The sequence below is a fragment of the Ochotona curzoniae genome, unplaced genomic scaffold (assembly GCF_017591425.1).
Source record: "Ochotona curzoniae isolate NIBS_2020 unplaced genomic scaffold, NIBS_Ocur_1.0 contig_1071, whole genome shotgun sequence".
NCBI classification, from domain to species: domain Eukaryota; kingdom Metazoa; phylum Chordata; class Mammalia; order Lagomorpha; family Ochotonidae; genus Ochotona; species Ochotona curzoniae.
The window spans coordinates 20,205,339-20,226,091 of NW_024464939.1; the positions used below are offsets into that span (position 1 = coordinate 20,205,339).

Here is a 20,753-nt window from a genome sequence, read left to right on the forward strand (position 1 = left end):
CCAGGTCTCCCTGGGGTACGGCAGGGGCACAGTAACTTGAGCCACTGCCAATACTTTCCAGGATTTGTGTTAGCAGGAAGCTGAAATCAGGAGCCAGAGTAGGGATCAAACCCTGGTATACTCTGAGGAAGAATGCGGGCATCCTAACCAGAATCTAAACCATTGGGCAAATGGCCAACCCATGATCCATTGAGCACAGCCGACTGATATGACTGGCAAGGCTTAGGAGACCCAGCTGTAACCTGGGGACATAGATGAAAAGGGGTGCGGTGATTGGCCTGGGACATTAGAAATTTAACTCTTCTTGTCTTTTACGTTTCTTTTTCTTCAAAAGAATATAAAACTTCTTAGATTTTAGTCTTAAAAGTTTTTTTTTTCCCTTAATAACACTTTTTAAAATGGGAAACAAGTAGATTGGCATTGACGGTTTTTAACAAAATAATGACACTGTAACACGGAGTGAAGGAGTGATATTGCCGCAGGTCACGTTCTGTCTGTGTACCTGTGCCAAAAGACATGGGTTCTGGTCAATTTGGGAGAATCAGTCACTGACACAGCTATTTTCTCTTTCCTTTTAAATGGTATACTTCAGTTCATTTAACATGGGGCTGTGAGGAAAAAGGTTTTCATTTTCTAAATTACCAACCTATATACATCCTTCTTTGTTTTCAGATGAAAGGAAACCAGACACTGAGATTGGTAATCAAATTATTTTAGACACACATGAGATCTGACAGCTGAGAGTTGCAAACAGAAATACGTACATTGATCCTGGTTCTACGCTTGGACCACGAATAAAGAAAGGCACACGAATATCAAAGTCATATGGCATGGATTTCCCCTTGACCAGTCCAAATTGCCCAATATGGTAACCGTGGTCTGCGGTGTAAATGATGTAAGTGTTCTCCAGCTCCCCCGTCTCCACGAGCATGTTATACAGCTGAAACATAGCACAGAGACAAGTCAGAGCCATGTGGCAGCCGGAGATGACACTTCACAGTACTGCGTGACTTCCCCCAAGGGTCTCTCCGATGACTTTCAAAAGCCGAGAGTTACTAGAAGAAGGCTCACACATCTGAATTCCATCCACAGTTTTTGTTTGCTTACAGCTCCATTGAAACAAAGTGTAACTATTTTGAATCTGGAGCATTCCACTCACAGGTTTTGTTCCTCTGTTGGGTAGATGAAATGCACAAATAAGCACATACCCTCCTCCAACCGGCCAACAAAACTCTTACTGCTGAAGTTTATAGGTTTTAAAAAAACTCACTGGTAAAGCAAATTTTAGTATCATCACTTGGTTATCTAATTATCTAGGGTCAACATCAGGCTGCTTCTGAGACAGATGGGGCTAAGTCCATCCTGGGGCACATCTAGTTTGAATTATATTGTGTTTGACAAGCTGAAGATTCAAATTTGTATTTCCAGCTTCTTTTAAAACAACAAGAAACTTACTGCTACTTGACTCATATTTCTTCATGGCAAAAATTAGCTGGAGCTGAGTAGCTGCTACTGGCTTTAGGTGGATTCTTAATGTCAAGTTTACTACAATCCCCACTATTTCCTGTCATCTTAAATGGACCTGCTTTGGGCCTGGTCAGTGGTTTAGCGGCTGAATCCTTTCCTTGAATGTGCCATTATCCCATGAACATCGGTTTGTGTCCTCCCTGGCTGCTCCAGTTTCCCTCCAGCTCCATGTTTGTGGCCTGGGAAAGCCCAAAGCTTTGGGACCCTGCACCTATGTGGAAACCCAGAATAAGTACCTGGCTCCTGGTTCTGGATCCACTTAGCTCTGGCCTTTATGGCTATTTAGGGAGTGAACCAGCAGACGGAAGATCTTGCTCTCTGTCTCTCCTTCTCTCTGTAAATCTGTCTTTCAAATAAAAATAAAATAAACCTTAAAAAAATGGACCTGCTTTAGCTATTTACATTATGAGGCCAATTTTGAACAGGATGTGAGAGTATGGCCTCTAATTTACAATGTTTTCATTTTTTTTTATCCTCATTGTTACTGGCTTCATGGCAACCACATATGGAGAGGTAGACGGGGCAAGGAGAGGCTGAGAAAGTCACTGAATTCTCCCTCTGTGCCTCTGTGTGTGTGTGACTCTTGTCAAGGCTGCAAAATAAAAAGACTAAACAGTTAGCAAGAATGAATTTGCACAAGAGAAGCTGGACCAAAACCTCTCCCGGCGGCAGCTCATGTGCTTACCCTCTCCACAGAGTCATCCACTGACATCAAAGTCTGAAGTCTTTTGCGCTGTAGGACATTGGTAAACTCCATGTGGATGGGCAGCATGGGGCCCGTGTACTGCATAATCCAGTGTTTATCCATATTTGGTGCATAGTTATAACTAGGCGTTCTGAAAATAGGCAGAAAGAAATCTTACTGTATAGCTCCTCATCATTTTGGGAAACATCTCAAGTTAAAGGTGGTAAAATATCTGATAGATAATTTAGATTCTGCACAAGTATTTTTCTTCTCTTTGTGGCTATGGCAAGATCTGATGTGTTCCCCATGCTACATAGTATGTATCTTCCCTGATGTACATTACTTCAAACTTCAAAAACCAAGACTGTCATTGTTGCAAGTTCCTTTGAGTTTGCTGAATAAAATGTGTAGGAAGAAAATCAAGATAATTACTATTATGTTACAAATCTACCGGTAAAACTCAGCCATATAGAAGGAAATGTTCTCATGGTGAAGTTAACTCATAAAAATTTACTGCTAATTAGGCTATTAAGGGTAGTCATAAACATGTTTATGTGAAATGATGATGAATCTTAATTTCAACACTTTTTTTCCCTGAATTTATTAGAGTGCTTCACTGATTACTTACATACCTAATCTGTATGAGTTTTTCCTACTTTTGATCTGAAATATAAATACCCTTAATCTAATTGCACATTACTCAAATTATAAACAAGTCTGAAATATATGTGCTTATCAATAAAGCTATCCACTCAACAGACAAATCAATAGGAATGAAGGATATAAACCTTATTAATTACAAGGAAGTGAGTCCTTTTATAGGATAGATCGGTTGAAGACTGAGTTTAACCTACTTCAGAGATCCAAGTGTGTCTCATGAATTCTGTTGGGAACACACAGAATATGCTTGCTTTGCTGGAGTTTAACGAAATTCTTTGGACATTAAATCCTGCTCTTGCTCCAAATGTACAGATCTATACTAGGAAAGTTCTCAGAGAATTATCTACTCCTATTTGAGCTCTCTACCCGTCTATAATAAGAATAAGACAGCAGAGCTGCTTAATGTTAAGAACTTGCTGTTCCACCAATTGTCAGGTATACATGAACTCTTTTAACGACCTTAGTTCTGGGAAATATTTTTATTATTCCCATTTTACAGTTGAGAAAATAGCTGAGAAAACCATGCTTAGCAAAGTTAAATGGCTTTTCCAGATGAACACAGTTATTAGGTGGTAGGGCAAGAACTGGGTCTCCAAACCAAATTGCTTTAACAACATGAACATAAAGAGAAGTGAGAGGTGCTTCCTCTATCAAGGATTGCTTTTCACGTGAACCCGTACTTTACAGAACACTCTTCTAGAACAAGCAATAGTCTAGGTTGAATGAAAAGTTTGACTGCCTGTCTCTGTTCTGGGGGAGAATCTTATCCATGACAGGCTGTGAACAGTGATGATACAAAAGGGACCTGGGCCACCACTAATATTATAAAACTAGAGGAGCAATCAGGCACTCTGAGTCCAGATCCCAGGAATCTTGATTGAGTGAGCCCTTGGCTCTGCAGTCCTGGTGGTGGGGGGGGTGAATTTCCCTCGGAGAAAACGTGAAACATTTGGGACATAGACAGATACTGGGAAATGTCCATGTGCAATAAGCCATGTGAATGCCACCCCGGACGATCAGTGTGGATGCTGGTCACCTGGTGGAGTGAAATAGCACAAGCACAACATGGCATTTAGCTCAAATGACACTTCTCCGAAAGTGTGCCACTTACGCACAGAAGTGGAAGTCAGTTCTGCCAATTTATAAGGCTGGCTTTCTGAGGTGGGAAAGGGGTGTGGCCCAATGTGCTCAGGGGTAAATGGGGCTAAGAGCACTCCTCTTCAGATGCAGGTTTGAGGAACAACTACACACACAGAGATCATTTAAACAGGCCTAGAACGAGTGCAGATGTTTGACTTCAGCAGTTAAGACACTGCTTAAAATGCCCTAATTGGATGTAGAAGTACCTTGGTTACTGTCTCCTTTCCTTTACTTACTATGCAACTTCCTGCTGACACACCCTGGGGGAGAGGAAGCAGATTATGGTAACTGAAGTGTTTGATTTGCTGCCAATCACACGGGAGACCTGAACGGTGTCTCAGGCTCCTAACTTCGGCTTGGTGCAGCCCTTGCCATTGCTAAGCGAAGCACCTGGCACAGAAGATCTCTGTCTTTCTACCCCCCAGAAAAAAAATGCCCAGAACACACACATGAGTCTTCTTCACAGGCAACAGTGGCAAGCCTTATATTCCTACACTTGATCTTTGCCAAGAATCCGAGAAGTGCTAAGCCTTATATTTTTAAGGGCCGTTTTTGCATTTCTAACATCATTAGCAGGCCATATGAATTTATCAATTTTAAAAACTAGTCTGCTACCGATGATTGGATTTCAAGCCTGCCTGCAGCTTGCCTTTGCAGGGCCAGACCAAATGATTTCACGGGTTTTATGCGACCTGTGGGCTGGATGTTCCCAACTCCTGCACTGAATCCATTTTGTCTAAGTACCTGAGGATGAAAAATTCCTTAGTATTACAAGTCAAACTCTTCACCTATCATCTCCTATTTTTTTTTTTAAAGAAAAGAGTCCAGCAAAAACTTTCTTCTATCTTGTGAGTAAAGGAGTAAACTGAATGGTCTAATGGTCTTTTTTTTTTTTTTTTTTGGCCTGAAAGAGCTGCTCATGTTGCCAAGTAAAGCAAGGAAACCACAGTCAGAAGGGAAGGAGGGATGGCCCCTAGCCACGTCTCACCTCGCCTTACAAACAGGATCAGATTAAGAGGTCGAGAAGGAGGACAGAGGGCTTCTAAATCCCCTCGCAAAGGGCTTTTCACCCATGGGGGTAGTTTGAGGTCAGAAAAATACAGCCAGTTGGTTGTGAAAGGTCTCCTAGCCATTTACTGATTCGTGCCCTGAAAAAGAATACAGCTATGAAAGATTACCCAGGGTTTCTTTACAACACCCAAACATCCTCCTCTCATTGCCTTTGATGTTGGGTCGGCTTAATTTAAAAATAAATCCAGTTAGCTTTTTTTTTTAAAAACCACAAAACCTCAAGACAAATAAAATTACAATAGGGAACCGAAATGCAGGCTCATGGTGGGTAAATTATATCTTCCACCAGTTACCTTGATGTGCTTGGCATAGCTCCACCTCACTTAGAAGACCAGGAAAGGTTGTAGCAAATTACAAGCCTCAAATTGGACTCCTGGATTTCCAGAATGACATATGTTAAATCTGGTTTATATTAAAAGAGAGAGTTCATGGCCTGTTGTCAAAGCTGTATTCCTCTCCCCCTCTTCCCTTCTCTTTATTTCTCTATATGGGAGATGACCCCCAGCTCTGGGGATAAAATCCCAGGTGGGATCCCAGCAGGCAGCAGAAGCAGGGGCATATGTCTGCCTTTTAAAGGGAGACAGGCTGCCATTGCGCCCTAAAGAGCAGCAGCTGTTTGGGGACCTGCAGGTGGAAGGTCAAGGGGTCACTGGAATTGACAATGTTGTTGAAAAGCGATTTCTTGCCAAAGACCCGTGGTTGCTTCCCGCTGAGGTTCTGCCAAATTTCTGGAAGATGCAGCCCTCTCCTCTCCCCCTTAGTGATAATTAAGGCTTGCTGACTTAGCTAAAGGTTGACTTAAAATTCTTTAAACAGGGTCGGGAGCTGTCAGACAGGACACAGGTCTGATGATGGAGGTAGGCAACTGTTGGAGGGGAAAGGTGGAAAAATCACATGTCCAGTGATTCCAGAATGCTTTGAAATCAGATCTGCATTCTCATTCCACTTCTGCTACTTGCTGGTATGTGATTCTGGATTACACTTTTTTTTAAAAATGTAAGCCTCGGTTTTCTCATCTATATAATGGGCACAGTAATTTCAACAAATACTTATCAGGGTTCTGAGAGAGTATCTTGGTCATTTTATAGGGTTGTTGGGAAAGAGCTTATCCTTAAACTGTTTGCTAGACTTTTATGGCAACTCTGAGTATGCAGGGCATCCTATTTTCATTTTAGCAAAAAAGAAAAAGTGTATACTGCACAAAAGTGGCTCAAGAACCCTCTGGGGACAGCACGGGAACAGCATTTCTTCTGTGATGTCACAGGGACCACGGTCCTGAACCATGAAAGGCTTCTCCTATCTCAATGAGCAAAAAGAAAACATAGTACACGCATTTCTTCCTAACGGAAGTCAGCCCTAAAACTTACAGCCTAATCCTGGCATCTGTTTCCTATTCCAGTGCCTCCCACCCGCTGCTGAGGATCCACTTCTGTTGCAAACACAATCTGACTCTTCAAGACACACAGAACCCATCAGTGGAAATCTAGATCACATTGGTCTTCAAACTGAGAGTGTAAAAGACCAGACTGCTGTGGGGATGTTTCTGCTTTCTTCAAAACAAAAAAAATTAGGGTGGGCCTTGTGGTGCAGTGCGTTAAGGCATCACGTGGGATGCCTGCATCTCATTTGGGAGTGCACGAGATTGAGTCCCACCTCTGCTCCCACTCTAGCTCCCTGCCAATGACTCTGGAGGGCAGCAGATGGTGGCACAAGGACCTGTGCTCCTCCCACCCATATGGGAGACTCAGATGGAGCTCCTGGCTCCTGGCTTGGCCTGATCGAGAGCTGGCTATGGGGGACATGTGGGGGAAAGAACAGAGGGTAGATTATCCCATTTGTAACAGGACCTTCACTGTCACTCATTTTTTTTTGTAAGTTTATTCTTTTAAGCCTTGTTTATTGACAGAACATGTGTAAGAATTCTGAAAATCAATGTCACTTTCCTTTGGGACAGGTGGATGTCTTAGAAAAATGAGACTTCCTAACACAAAAAAATAGTTTCAAGCAGTGGAAAGCTTCTGCTGTGCATTAAATCCATACTGGGGAGTTGGACGGGAGTTGGCACTCATTTTTACTGCTGATGGTTTCTGCTGTCACTCCAGTGAAAAATAAGTATTTCCAGTGTTTTGCATTTGACCATGTGTTCTCTACGTTTGTGATTTAGTCTCAAACAACCACCAAAATCCTAATGATCTCATTCTTAAAGGGAACTGGTAGCAGGGCCATCATTTGCTGAGAAATTAAATTGGTCTCAATTCCCAGAATAAGCTAGTTTTACAGATTTAAGATACACACTGAAAGCATTAAATTGGAAATTCTATACTTAAATCTCCCAAGTCACGTCATCTCGATTTTCACTAAAATTGAAGTTACTTAATTGACTTCATGGAGACATTCCCCACTTGAGTTCAAATGTCCTTAGATAGGTAACATTTGAACACAGGCAGAAAAAAAACAATACCAGCTGCCCTTGATCATAAACTTCCACAAAAAGAACTTAGTCTTTTCAACATTGAAGCAAATACCACACAGAATTGTGCAAACACACAGGAATAACCTATGATATTAATTGTGACTGGTGTGCATGGGGCAAGCCTGGTGTGGTGGGCAGATCACAGACAACAGGAGGGTTGAGTTTCTGAACCAGCTTTGTCCAAAGCCATCTGGACCATTATTTAAAAGAAACAAACTCTGAGCCTCCACTTTTTAAACTAAAAAATTACAGCATTACAGTATCACTAGGTGTCTTGAATTCACAAATGTACTGTTTAAATGCTAGCTAGATGGTGAGGCAAGCATGTTCAACTCCGGTGTTAGGAGCCACGCCTGTCAGGCAGTTGGAGGTAGAGAGAAGAGATACTTTTGTCCCTGTCTTCAGGGCAAACCTGCCTTGCATTACTCCAAGGTATCCTTCACACAATGTTGTGATTGCTGCTGCTTGATGTCCCGGGACTTGAGTAAAGAGTAAACAGCTAGTATCGATGGGATGTGTAGCAAGCAATAGGGAAAAAATAAAATTGAAATAGAAAGGGTGCTATTTGTTCTACCCCGAATCAGCCATTTTTGGGGGGAATTTAATTTTTCTGTATCTTCCAAAGTGAGTATCTTTTGTATATTTATGCAAGAATGTGAACATTCTTTTTAAGGCAAGACATTTATTTCCAGCTTGAAATAACAAAGATGCTTCAATAGTTATTCTACACAGATGTAGCTTTTCCTTTGTTTACCCACAAGCCTTTTTAGGCACAAACTCTTCTTTCATAACAACTCTTGCAAATTCGTGGACACAGATTTTTTTTGGCCAGAATTTTAGAGTTCCTTTGAATCTATGTGTGACTGTACGTGTATGAGAACATGTAGAAGCACATGCACAGAGCCATACATGTGTTCTGCGTGGGAGTAAAGAACTGTTAAAAATAGATTTTACAAAGTTGGTAGAGGCAATTTGCTGATGGCTGATGAGCGGATGATGCTGGGGGCCCTCAGCTTCATAGAGTTGCATAATGTCACCCCCACTAGTCAGGTTAGGTGAGGTCGTAGCATCTTATCTATAGACCTGATAAGGCTGCCTGAATTACTATGATGAAATTTACTTAGACCTCTTGAAGCCATGAGTGCTTGATTTGCTGTCTGATTAAACAGGGCTCCCTGTCCAGGGGTGAAGTGGTGCTGGTGATGATAAACTGGCTTCCATTCAGAGTTGGTAGGCATAATTTCTTGCCCCAGTTGTAGGACCAACATGACTCTGTGCAACCAGCTTGTTCTCTGTTGGCAATAGCAGCAAGCATGGTGGAAACATGATGTACAGGCTCAGCTCAGAGAGGGTCACCAAGCTACACTCTGAGGCCGGATGAAAGGATCAAAGTGGTGCAGATGATGCTTGGCCATCAAGGAAGAAGACCTGGAGGAAAGTGTTCGCATCCCTGGCATGTTCACAACATGGGAAAAGTTACAGGTTCTTGATGTGTTTTCACAGAACCTGCAAAAATACTTCTGCAAAGTACCGAACTTCTTGCATTGTTGCTTGAATGCATTGCTATTGCTCTTGCTAATGAAACCAGCCATTCATCATCTCCTTATACCACAATGGGCATCCTGTCTCCAATTTGTCTCAATTCTTTTGTCTGAGAACTGAACCCTGAACCTGAACATTGATTCCTTGCAGTCCCTTTTTCCAGAAGCAGCCAGGGAAACATTCACAGCAAAGATGCCAGAAATTCAAGGCTTCCAAGGCCTGGGGGAGACACAGCCCATCTCCACATTCTTGGAGGTGTACAAAGACCAAGGTTTAGCAGCAAAGAGAAACTGAATCACTCAGTCAACCACAAAAATCTTCATCTTCTGTGGCTAGGATGTTCTCCAAACTGGCAGCTACCCATAACACACATTTGCACCTGGAAAAGAACACAACCCAGCTTCATGCTTATCCTGCCTGTTTTTATGGAATGGCCAGGTGTGAGAAGCTCATCTCCCTGGCTTATCTTAGTGAGAGATTTACCATGTGACAATGGGCAGGCATCAGCTTGTTACTTCCCTAGCTGCTTCCTTTAAACCGTAATTGAACCACAGGATTGTGGGTTGGGAAGGTCAGGGAAGATCAAAAACTGGTAGATCCATATAATTCTTCTTCACAGAAAAGATCAACATAAATTAACACTGACGGAGTGGTTACTGTGTCATATGAGTACTGAGATACAGGGACTTTACTGACTCTTGTAGTTTTTGTTCATTGTGTAATGTCAAGGTGCTTTTGTTATCCACATTTCACAGATGAGACAATGGAGATTATGGGAGAAGAAGCAGCTCACAGGCTCAGAGGGCAGAGCTGAGTCAGGAAATTAATCCCTGTTTATCTCTAAGGCTTGAGTGTTTTTCCCTCTGCCATGTGTAGATTTTGCTTTAGAATCATTAGTTAGGACATAGTTGCTTCATTTGGACCAAAAAGGACAACCAAATTTATCTCCATGTGGAAATGGCCAAGTTACATTATATTTTATCACTATTCTACTTGATAACCTCTAGTGATCTTTTACCTATAGACTGGGAGCAATTCACTGAAATATTTCAAAAATTCTGCAACAGTTTTTCTCTTGTGGTATGCCATGTTGACTTATTTGTATCATTCTCCAGTTTCTAGTTTGTGTCTTAGACCATCCCACCAACACAGAAACCCATGGTTGTGCCATATTCTCTTCCTGAATTTACCTATCCAATCTTTGTAGAATTCTCTGAAAAGATTTTACCTATTCCGCAAAAATTTCCTGGTTCTCCCAAAAGCTGTGAATGGTTTTCCCTTCATCTTTCCACAGCTCTGTATTTGTCTGCTTGTAAGTTACCCCTTCTGGGACTACTGGTCTTAAGACTAGCTGTCCATTTGTTTAAGGCAGGGGTGAGAGTAAACTTACTCTGCCAAGGATCAGATAGCAGAAATGTTAGGCATTGCAATTCATATAGTATCTACTGCAACTCAGCTTGGTTGTTGCATTACAAAAAGAAACAAATTTAGACAATGTCAAAGGAAATAGAAAAGTAGCGCTTGAATAGAACTAGAATAACAAGACCTGGTGACCAGACTGCCTCTGTCTTCAGCTCTCAAATATTCGCCGTTTTGTCTTTTTCTTGCCTCTGTCACTCCAGTGATACACTGTGCTACAGGTTGCTCTCATAAATACTTGCAGAGCTAACTAAATTCCTAACTGTTGGAATTAGAGATGGTTTTTGAAAAGTTACTATTGAGACTTTGGCACCCGGGCAGTTGTGTTCTGTCTACAGCACTGAGCTGTCAGAATCTCCTGACCTGTACCTGACTTTCCCATAGGCTTGGAAATTTGCTTTAAAGCTTGACTTCTAAAGAATCACAAAATATTACCTTTTTTGGTCAACCCCTCTCCTCAAACTGAAGGAAAACCTGTAAGGTTTATGATTGTGTAAAGTCTACATGACTTCTAATTCAAAAGAGCAAGAAAGAGATGGGTTTTGCTGGGTTTACAGAGGCCAAAAACATTTTCTCTCATTGAGTCAGCTGGTCAGTAAATTCTTAAGTCATAATGAATGGCCCTCCCTACTTGGGGGCTTCATTCATGAATTTAATGACAGCTTCCGTATCAGCAAGGTGATATGTGGGGTAAGGTTTATAGAAACTTGTGTGTCTGCCCATGGGACTGATTCTAAACCCAAGTGCTCATTCAGAACATACTCCCCAGTGGCTGGGAAAAAATTCTCTGTATGCTGAGAGCTTTGTAATGCATTTAAACCCTTCTAGCCTCCTAGATTCTGGGCATGCTCAGTAGGTTACCCATCCTGTCTTCATCATGATTGTTAGCTCCTGTCTTAACCCAGTTCTGGCCTACTTTTTTTTAGTCTAAACATTTGATATGATAGAAGCAATTTATATACCCCTGACTAGGAATCTTCAGCAAGTTGGCCACACAAAATAAGATCATAAAGAGAGTCTCCTAGGGATAGATGAGGACCAGCAAAAGGGCATCCCCCGTAGGGTAGGTATCTGTCATCATAAGATGTTTTTCCATTTGCGATTTTGGTTAGAAAATCTGTGTGGATGAAAAGGGATGGTATCTTCACACAAACATATTAAGCACCAATTTTGAAGGCTTAACAACCAGAAAAACAGGCATGGATCCCCTGTTCTCTGCCTCTTCCACGGCCACAGGCTTCCAGTACACACAGAGACAAGTGTTCTGTGTGGAAAAGGCATGTTGATAGCAGTGTCTGGAAGAAGTTGTGTCCATAGAGCGATCAACAAGATCATGTTCTTTACAACCAAAGCATTCAGACTCCTATACCCTTGGCTGGTGAGCATTCTCAGCATATGAAACTCTCTACTCTGCCTCACCACCCTCACCCCATCAGCTCATCTCCCCTGTGCCTCCCTGTCCCCACCACCAAGACTCCTCCCTCTCAGAAATAACATCAGGTTATTTTAAAGCTGTGACCTGAGAAGGCCTCCTGAGCAAGTCACTTAAGCTGCCTCCTGCAGCAGTCCTGACACATCTGCAGCAAAGCTGTTGCAGAATTTGCCTAGAAAATAACCCCACATTGCTATAACCAGACCCAGGGTCGCCACTCAGCTGCTATGAAAAACATACCGATCGACTATTTATTATTACTGGATCTGACTCATGAATATGAAGGGACTTTAAAAAGTTCATAGGAAATGGAATGAAAAGAGAAGTTTATTCTGTTACCTTCTCCCCTTTCTCTGCCCCATATGAAATCCATGTATCACTTTTTTTTTTCATGACACCTATTTTCAGTGAAATAGCTAAAGATCCGCAGTATGATTTAAAACAACAGAAGAGAACATTTGATTAAATTTGTCTGCATCCTAACTCTAAGAGTTTCTTCCTTTCCAGGAGACCACTTGGAGATGTAAGAAATCTGATTTCCTAAGAATACCCTCTATTTTCATCATGAGGATGTGCTGTTTCTGACTTGTGGATATGGGGTGTGGGAGGAAATAGGGAGAAGTGAGGGAAGGTAGTGGCCATGTTCCCCATAGCAGGTGGCAGTGTCCCTGATATTACTCACATGTGTTGGGAGGCGTTGGGGTACAGTTTTGAAAACTGTGGGGCTGAGTCCTCAGGGCCGTGGGGTGCAGCGTGGCTGATCACCATCATAATGGGCCTATGGGGATACATTCTCTTAGACATTTTGAAGTAATTAATGCTCTCGTTAGTGATTAAGTCTGTGAAGTAGTCCTGAAACATACATTTGACACAAAACAACAACAATTACAAAAAGTGACAGTCATCAGATCACGTTTCTCCCCAGAAGGGACTCCCTGCAGAGGGGGACCTAAGCAGGAAGGAAAGATATTCCGCCCCAGGTACAGAAAAACACTTTTAGAATAGGAGAGTAACAGTTCCCAGACACTTTCTAAGACAGCTAGCTTGATGACATGCAAAAGAAAAATGTATCTGAAGCAACACACCATTTAGCAGTTAGGAAAGAAAAAGGCAAGTCACATTTGCCCATGATAATGCACAAATCTTGCAACTCAAATGCTAGCACACATGAAATACCGGATACATATTTCATGCTCAGGTTTTGCTTATGTAATACACTGGCAAAAATATTTTAATGACTTCAAGGGCAGGAAACACCCACACCCACCCACTTCAAATCCACAGTTGCAGAACACACACACACACTCTCATAAACGTATAAACACAAGAAAAGATTTTCTCTTGCAATTGAAACTTCAACTACACGAATTATATACAATAATCATTAATCAAAACCATGGACAAAATCTGGGAGCACAGGGAAAAGCTTCCAACATTTTATCAATTAATTTACTTGAAACACTTAAATATGGGGAGCAGTTGATTTCCTGCAGATTATACTGTGCTAATTGCACAACTAAAGTAATACAGCTGCTGGGATTAGAGCCTGACTTGCTAATAAAATGACTTAACCCACAGTTGGGGGCTGCTGCCAGGCTGAGACGGAGAGGGAGGAAATGGAATGAAAAGGAAAGATGAAAACTTAAATTAAACCACCTGCTCCCTCTAAGTGTGTATCATTGGCCTGGAGCTCCAGTATAAACTTTATTCAGAAAGTCCCAGGCTATGTTCACGGGGACAAAGGCTTCCAGGCATAGCTAATCACATGTTGTGGATGTAAGGACCAGAACAGCTGCAAAAGCAGTGGCAGCGCTGGAGAGACCAATCTGTGTCACACATCACTGTGAGGACAAGACCACAGGCTGTCCCCTTTTTCTGTAGGGGTGTCTGTTTCATTCCTCCCCTCATTGGAAAAAAAAAAAGATAGATATTCTTTTTGGACACAGTTGTCTTTGACACTTAATCAGCTGTGATAATGAACAAGCCACGCTGATTTAGTATTTGGAGAAAATCTTGATTACTTTGCTCTCTTTAGAACAACAGGGAATGAAAGGTTAATAGCTTGAACAAGGAGTCTGAAAAGCATCCCCACGGATAGATAGCGATAGCGGTGACAATTAGTGCATGTGGCACACATGGGTTGCATGCAGTGGGAAATGACCCAGGGTGAGTGAGTGACTCAACCACTTTGAGCAGCCTTTTCTTCGCTTTTAAAACGAGGATGTTGTTCAAATTTGCCCCTAGGTTCCTGCCAACTCTCAGCTTGGATGAGTTTGGAAGTCCATGAGCAATGTTTGTGAATTCATTTGCATTCATTGTTTTCTGAAGGGTATGAGACAGACTCACACCTTGCTAACCCCAAAGTCCTTTGTGCTCAAATCAGATGAAGCACAAAGACAGCCTACCATAAATCAAGTTCCTCTTTTGTGATTTCCACACAGTACTGCAGCCAATGGGGAGAGCTGCTAGCTAAAGTAGATTCTTCTCAGAAATAGAGATAGCTTCTCTCAGAAAAAGGCTAAAAAGGCAGGAAAGAAAGGGGATATTCTGGGCAAATTAGGAGACTAAATTAAAAAATATGAGGGCATTTCAAAAAGGTAATGGAAGGGGTCAGCACTATGGTGGAGTGGGTGGAGTCACTGTCTGATGGGATTCCTCTGGGCGTAAATTCAAGTCCTGGCTATTTCACTTCCAATCCAGCTCCTTGTTAAAGTGCCTGGAAAATCAGTGGAAGACAGCCTAAGTCATTGGGTCTCTGCAAGTATGTGGGAGACCTACAAGAAGCTCCCGGCTTCGGCTTGGCCCAGCCCTGGCCATTATGGCCATTTGGGGAGTGAACCAGTGGCTAGAAGACTTCTCTATCTCTCCCTCTCTGCAACTCTGCCTTTCACATAAACAAATCCATCTTTTAAGAAAAAATTTATGGAAAACAGAATTTTAAAAGACATTGATGTTAGTGCAAACATTTTGGAATCCATGAATAATTTTGTCATAATGCACATTTTCCCTGGTCTTTCTGAAGATCCCTATGTGCATGAATATCTAAAATATCTCCTTCACTCTTGGCACCAGGAAATCTTAAAATGTTGCTGACAGCCACAAAACGTTCATGATTTTTCAGAGATTCATTGGTTAGGGAACCGTGAGTCGTGCTGATCTCTGTTTCTGTGAACTGGTTTGGGAATCCTGGGATGGCAGCCTTAGACACATCCGTGAACCCTCGCAGCCCCGTGGGCAGATGTTGGACAAGCGTAAAAGCGAGGAATGCCGTTTCCTGACCCTTCTTTGTTGCACATGTCTGCTGTTATTTTTACTGCTAAGTCTGAAGTCACAGGCAAAACACATTTTTGCTTCAGTGCAAAGCAAGACAGTTCACAATGAACATTTGATTATGTGGATGCATCGTCAGAGAGGGACAAACGGATATCATCACAAGACAGAGTGAAAGATCTATGATCTTGAGGATTCTTTTATCAAAGGTCGATTGCCTTTTATCTAAATGAGGTGGTGGTGGGGAGGGGAATCACTACTTACAGGCAGCGTGCCTTGACAGGACTTTTCCCTTGCCTCGGGTTTTAAAATTACCTTAAAATTTTTCATTCTAACATTGTGAGAACATAGAAAGCCAATCTTGTAGATGCTTTAACTCACTTAAAAAGGCTGTCCTCCACTATGCACAAAGCAAACTGATGCAGTGTAAAGTGCCTGAAAATTACCTTTGCATAATCAAATCCATGCTTTTCTTTGATGCCATTGCGACAAACAGTGTAATTATAGAAACGAGAATTCTTGATTAATCCAAGCCATTCTCGCCACCCAGGAGGGATGTAGCTGCCATTATACTCATTGAGGTATTTTCCAAAGAAGGCTGCAATGGGAAAAAAAGATTATCTTTTCATAAGAAATGATTAATCACAAATAAATGCATAAACATGAAATCATGACTTGTAAAAGAGAATGGTAAAACAAAAATTACCTAGGTAACAGTAACACCAAAATAATATTAGCTTAAACACCCTGATCCTTTGGCAAAATGACATACACACATTTTCCTTTGGAATAAATCTAAGTAGCACCTAAGTACATGGATTATGATTTAATAAAATCACCATAATGATCACAGCACTCTGAATGAATTTATGACTCATGATCCTACTGGAATAAAACCAAAATATACTTTCCGTGGAGTTCTTGTAATAATCTGAGAGGCCAGTGTGAGATTTGGAATGCTACCACTGGGCACATATTGGAAAACTAAAAGTTCAGTGTTTGTGAGAAAATAAGTTTCCCACCTATTTGAGGGTTGTGAATTATAAAAACATCATTGGAAAAGCTTGTCTTTGTTTTTCCATTTCCAGTTTATATCCAGAAGATACAAACTTTCCTAACCAAGGAAGTGTGGTCAACCCAATTTTATGGGAATGGTGAGGGCTTGTGTGTCCCAAATACTTTGTATTATGGGTAATTATGTTATGTGTGTTTTATGAACATGTACATCTGTCACTGCTTATGAAGAATTCTAGCAACATGGAGTTCCTATAGACATTTTTAATTTTCATAGGCTTATAGCATAATAGAAACATCCACATCACCAAAATGCCCCAGTTGCCTAAAGTAGACCTTGGAAAGAGTTCATGCTGAAAAAGTGTTAAGACTTCTTGATGTATTTTAGATGCAGAATGGCACACACACACACACACACACACACACACACACACACACACACACACAGAGAAAGAGAGAGAGAAAGCACATCCATTTTGGCTCACTCACTCCCCAAATGTCTATAATAGTTGGGGGCATAGTCAAGCTAAAGCCAGGGGCAAGAACTCCATCTGGTCCTTTCCATGGGATAGGGGTCCAAGGAGCTGGACCACCTTTTGCTGCTTTCCTGGGCACATCAGCAGGAAGGTGAATTGGAAGCAATCCTTGATATGGGATGTCAATGTTGCAAGTAACAGCTAACTTGCTGTGTTAAAATGCCGACCTTGCATTTATCTCTTTGACCCAATATACTCCTAAGATTTTACAAGTTCTAGACTTTTACAGTTTCTGCTGTTCATTCAAATTATAATCTGAACTTTTTCAACAATGTGTAATTTATTTGGAGGCAAGTACAGAGAGCAAGAGTGAACAGCAATCTGTTGGCTCACCTCCTGTATTCTGGCTGGCAACCGCTGGGGCTGAAGGCAGGAGCTAAGAGCTCAGGTCTCCTGCATGGGTGGCAAAGACCTGAGTAGGGACCCATTGTTTGCTGCTTCCTAATGTGTTCAATAGAAAGAAACTGGATTGGATGCACAGGCAGGAAGGCCATCCACTCCTCTTTTCTCATGTGCATTAGCAGCAAGCAGGCCTGGAAGTGGAGCGGCCAGGATGTGAAATGGTGCTTATATGGGATGCCATCACTACAGGCAGTGGAGGACTGGCACCCAGGCACTCCAATTTGGGATGTGGGCATCTCAACAGTTTATCCATGGTACCACAGCACCTGCTCTATTGCTTTTTATAATTAATTTCTTTGAAAATAGTCTGAATCAGGGCAGGGAGACATGGCAGTGTTTATTTAATGAAGGTAGGAATGAATGAGTCCACGCAATGACCCATGTGGCCGAGTGTTCTCTCTGCCTGAGGACTGCCTCCGTCCCCTGGATCCCCAGGGCCACTGGGTGGGGTTCTGGGTGTAGAATCAACTGCCAACAGCTCCCCCTTCAGATGACTCAGGGTTCCCTCCCAGTTGACCAGGCACAGGAGGGAGTCTTTAGAGGCTCGCTAGCCTTTCCACATAGAATCACAGTGTGCTTTTTCCTTTTCTGACCCCATGCAGCATGACCTGGGCTGGCAGGCAGCGCACCAAGGTCACACCCAGTCACTGTCAGCTTAGTGGGGGATTGTGGCAGGAGGTTTTGCACTTCCCCTTCTGCCTTGCTGTTTCTTTTGGGCTCCTCATCCTTGGGAGTGGTGGGGTGGGAGGGTGAGTATTGCTATTTTCTCCCCTTTTACTTTTAGAGAGAAAAGAACAGAGAGGTTTAGCATACACTTCCCTCAGCTAGCCAGCCAGCCAGCCAACCAGCCAGGATTCAAATCCCAGCTCTGCTGCATACTAGCCATCAATTAATCTCTCTCCTCCAACTTCCTTCTGTGATGCCAAACAGGGCCAGGCTTATAATGAGGATTAAATGAATATGTATGTAAAACAGTTACAAAGGCTGAATAAGCGCTGCCACCAGCAGTATTAGAACCATCACTCTTTTGGCCCTGTCTTCTAATTTTAGATATTTTGCCATTCAGCAGTGCAGCAACACTGCGCTCTAGCCCATTTGAAAACATCTCTCAAGCTTACAGACTTTTCTCCAGTGTGACTTACTTTGTAGCAGCACATTTTCCCTTCTTTGGCTTGCAATTTCTTGCTTCATGCATTTTTCAGTTTTTCCTGCTACTTTTAGTGGATTTCCCCCCCACCCCCACCCCACTTCCAGACAGCCATGCCAAATCATTCGTGCCCTTTGCTCATTGTTTGACTATGGAGGTAGTTTTGTACTGTTTTCTACCCATTACCATGGCCTCTGCCTTAGTCCTCCCCATATAAACTACTCCTTTAAGTCTCTTAAAATTCCCTGGTCCTTGCTTCAGAACTCCCTCCAGGTTTTTGGTGTCTGTGTTAATGGAGTGTAAAAAATACACTCAGTATTCCAGATGTGCCCTCACCCATCACACTTGTTCCAAGTGACCAGGCCCTCGTGCGTCATGATGCAGCGTCCATTGCTGTCAGCCTTAAGTCACTCCGGCCTTTTAATTATTTATTTATTTATTTTTTGCTGCTGCTGGTGCCTCCTGACATTGAGACTCATTTGTAATCATCCCTGGTCTTTCTCAATGTTTTGCTTCCTGGCAACGCTCTGCAATTGATTATCTGGACTTCTAATTATTTTCCTCCTGCTGTATTAAGTCTGTTTCTTCCTCCCTAAGGTGAATTTCCTTGCCCAGACTGCTGCCATGATGTTTTTGGATAGGTTATGGATGGTCGGAAGTTTTTCTATTTTTAGTCAATGGTAATTCAACTCAGCTATTGCTATCTGAATGCATTCTTTCCAGCTGTTTCAGAAAGGGGCTGAGAGACTGGGAAAAGCAAGTCCTAATTATAATTATTGCTTGCTGTAGGCCACACTATTTCTATTCAGGATTAGCTGTTACATAATCCTTAGACTAATTTCCTTGGACTAGAAAAAGAAAACACACTTATTTATAAGTGAGAAGCAGTCACCATACGAAGGATCTGATATTGCAGAGATATTAAATCTTATTTAACAATTTCAAATAACGTATAGGCTAGCAGGTTAACGAATATTTTATTTGGGTTTTTGCTCCATGTAATTGATAGATTTGGGTGGCAGGATTTCACAGTACTTAAATGACGAAATAAATTTTATCATGTGAAGAGCCAGAGAATCAGAACACAGATTAATTTGTCTCAGTTGATTTTTTTTACAAAATATTTTTCATAAAATGATATTAAAATATTATCCCCTTTGAAATAATATGAAGCGCAATTAGAGTAACCAAAATCTATTTCATATATAATTTCTATCATGTATTATGATTGCAATTTGAACACTTCAATTTTAAACCAATCATTGTGATAAATATAAATGAGTATAATCAAGTTTTAATATGGTTTTGGACAGGAAAGCAAATTGAGGAGTCATTCTGGGTCAATCTCTGTACCACATGGCTTGACAAAGTGGCCGGAGCAAGTCCTTAAAATCAGTGAAGAGTGGATTAATATGTGATGCCAACACCCACAGTCAGAGTGCAGGGCTTTCTTTTACATTTGATGTCACCCGTTGATTATGAGTAATTATCTTAAAAATTTATGTCAAAATTTGTGTTAACATTTATACCTTCAGAAGAAATCTAAATTTAAAAAAAAATCAAGCAGATTTCAGGCAAGGTTTTCATTTTTTTGAGAGATAACTCAATATCATTCCTACTTCACTTGTCAGAACATGAAGTGTAATAACAATATTACTGTATTTTTCCCTTCTTGAACATTTGAGCTCTTGTACACTCATATTTTCCATGAGTAAAGTTAGAAAAATTTAGACTACAGCCAGTCCAAAAATATGCCTCAGTTCTGAAAGAGAAAAATCATGTCATACAATAGTAAATATAATATTGGTTCAATTCAATTCATTTAAATCCGTGTATTCTGGATACCACCCAAAATAAGCCTCTAAGTAATTTGTCTTCTCCAAGTAGTTCTTCATAAAAATGTATTACTGCTTTGTTCTTTTCTCTAGGTGGGTATTTATGTAAAAAACATATTTCAGTTTCCTTCATTATTTCTTTTAGAATTCCAAATAATATTTTCATTATTAGGGAAACAATAAAATCTTTATGTATTGGCCTGCTTCCATTAGTTTTATGCCCAAAAGTCATTATGGAGTGTTAATACCTGCCCACTAATTGTTTTAATTTCCTAGGGTGACTGTCAGCTTTAGGGGTTTGTGTATTTTTGAATACACAGTCCATGGACACAGTCCATCGTAGGGTCAGGAATTATTGTCACAAAGACATCTTTGTTTCTCAATTGTCTGAGCTACTTCAGTGCTTTTCCTATCCAATACAAATTGAAATTATTTAGTTCTACCATTGCCACTTTAGTCTTTCCTTTTTTAAACTTTGAGATTGACTAATGGGCAAATAAAAATGTATTTTGCTGAGTAATCAGTTTCCCCTCCCCCAATGTAAGCATTTTAAGTTTTAACTTCCCTTAAAGAATCTCCTTTATTTTGATGGAAGAGTCA

General features: G+C 41.3%; 1 protein-coding gene across 1 annotated transcript in view; it reads right to left on the reverse strand.

The window, feature by feature from the left end:
- The window catches only part of SULF1 (sulfatase 1), a 63,395-nt gene that overhangs the window by 25,827 nt on the left and 16,815 nt on the right, over nucleotides 1-20,753 (reverse strand). Inside the window, exons 3-6 of the mRNA XM_040993167.1 lie at nucleotides 15,666-15,817; nucleotides 12,632-12,801; nucleotides 2,213-2,363; nucleotides 765-940 (exon numbers count right to left, since the gene is read on the reverse strand). Of these exons, the coding sequence (XP_040849101.1) occupies nucleotides 765-940; nucleotides 2,213-2,363; nucleotides 12,632-12,801; nucleotides 15,666-15,817 (649 nt within the window). The remainder of the gene's footprint in view (nucleotides 1-764; nucleotides 941-2,212; nucleotides 2,364-12,631; nucleotides 12,802-15,665; nucleotides 15,818-20,753) is intronic.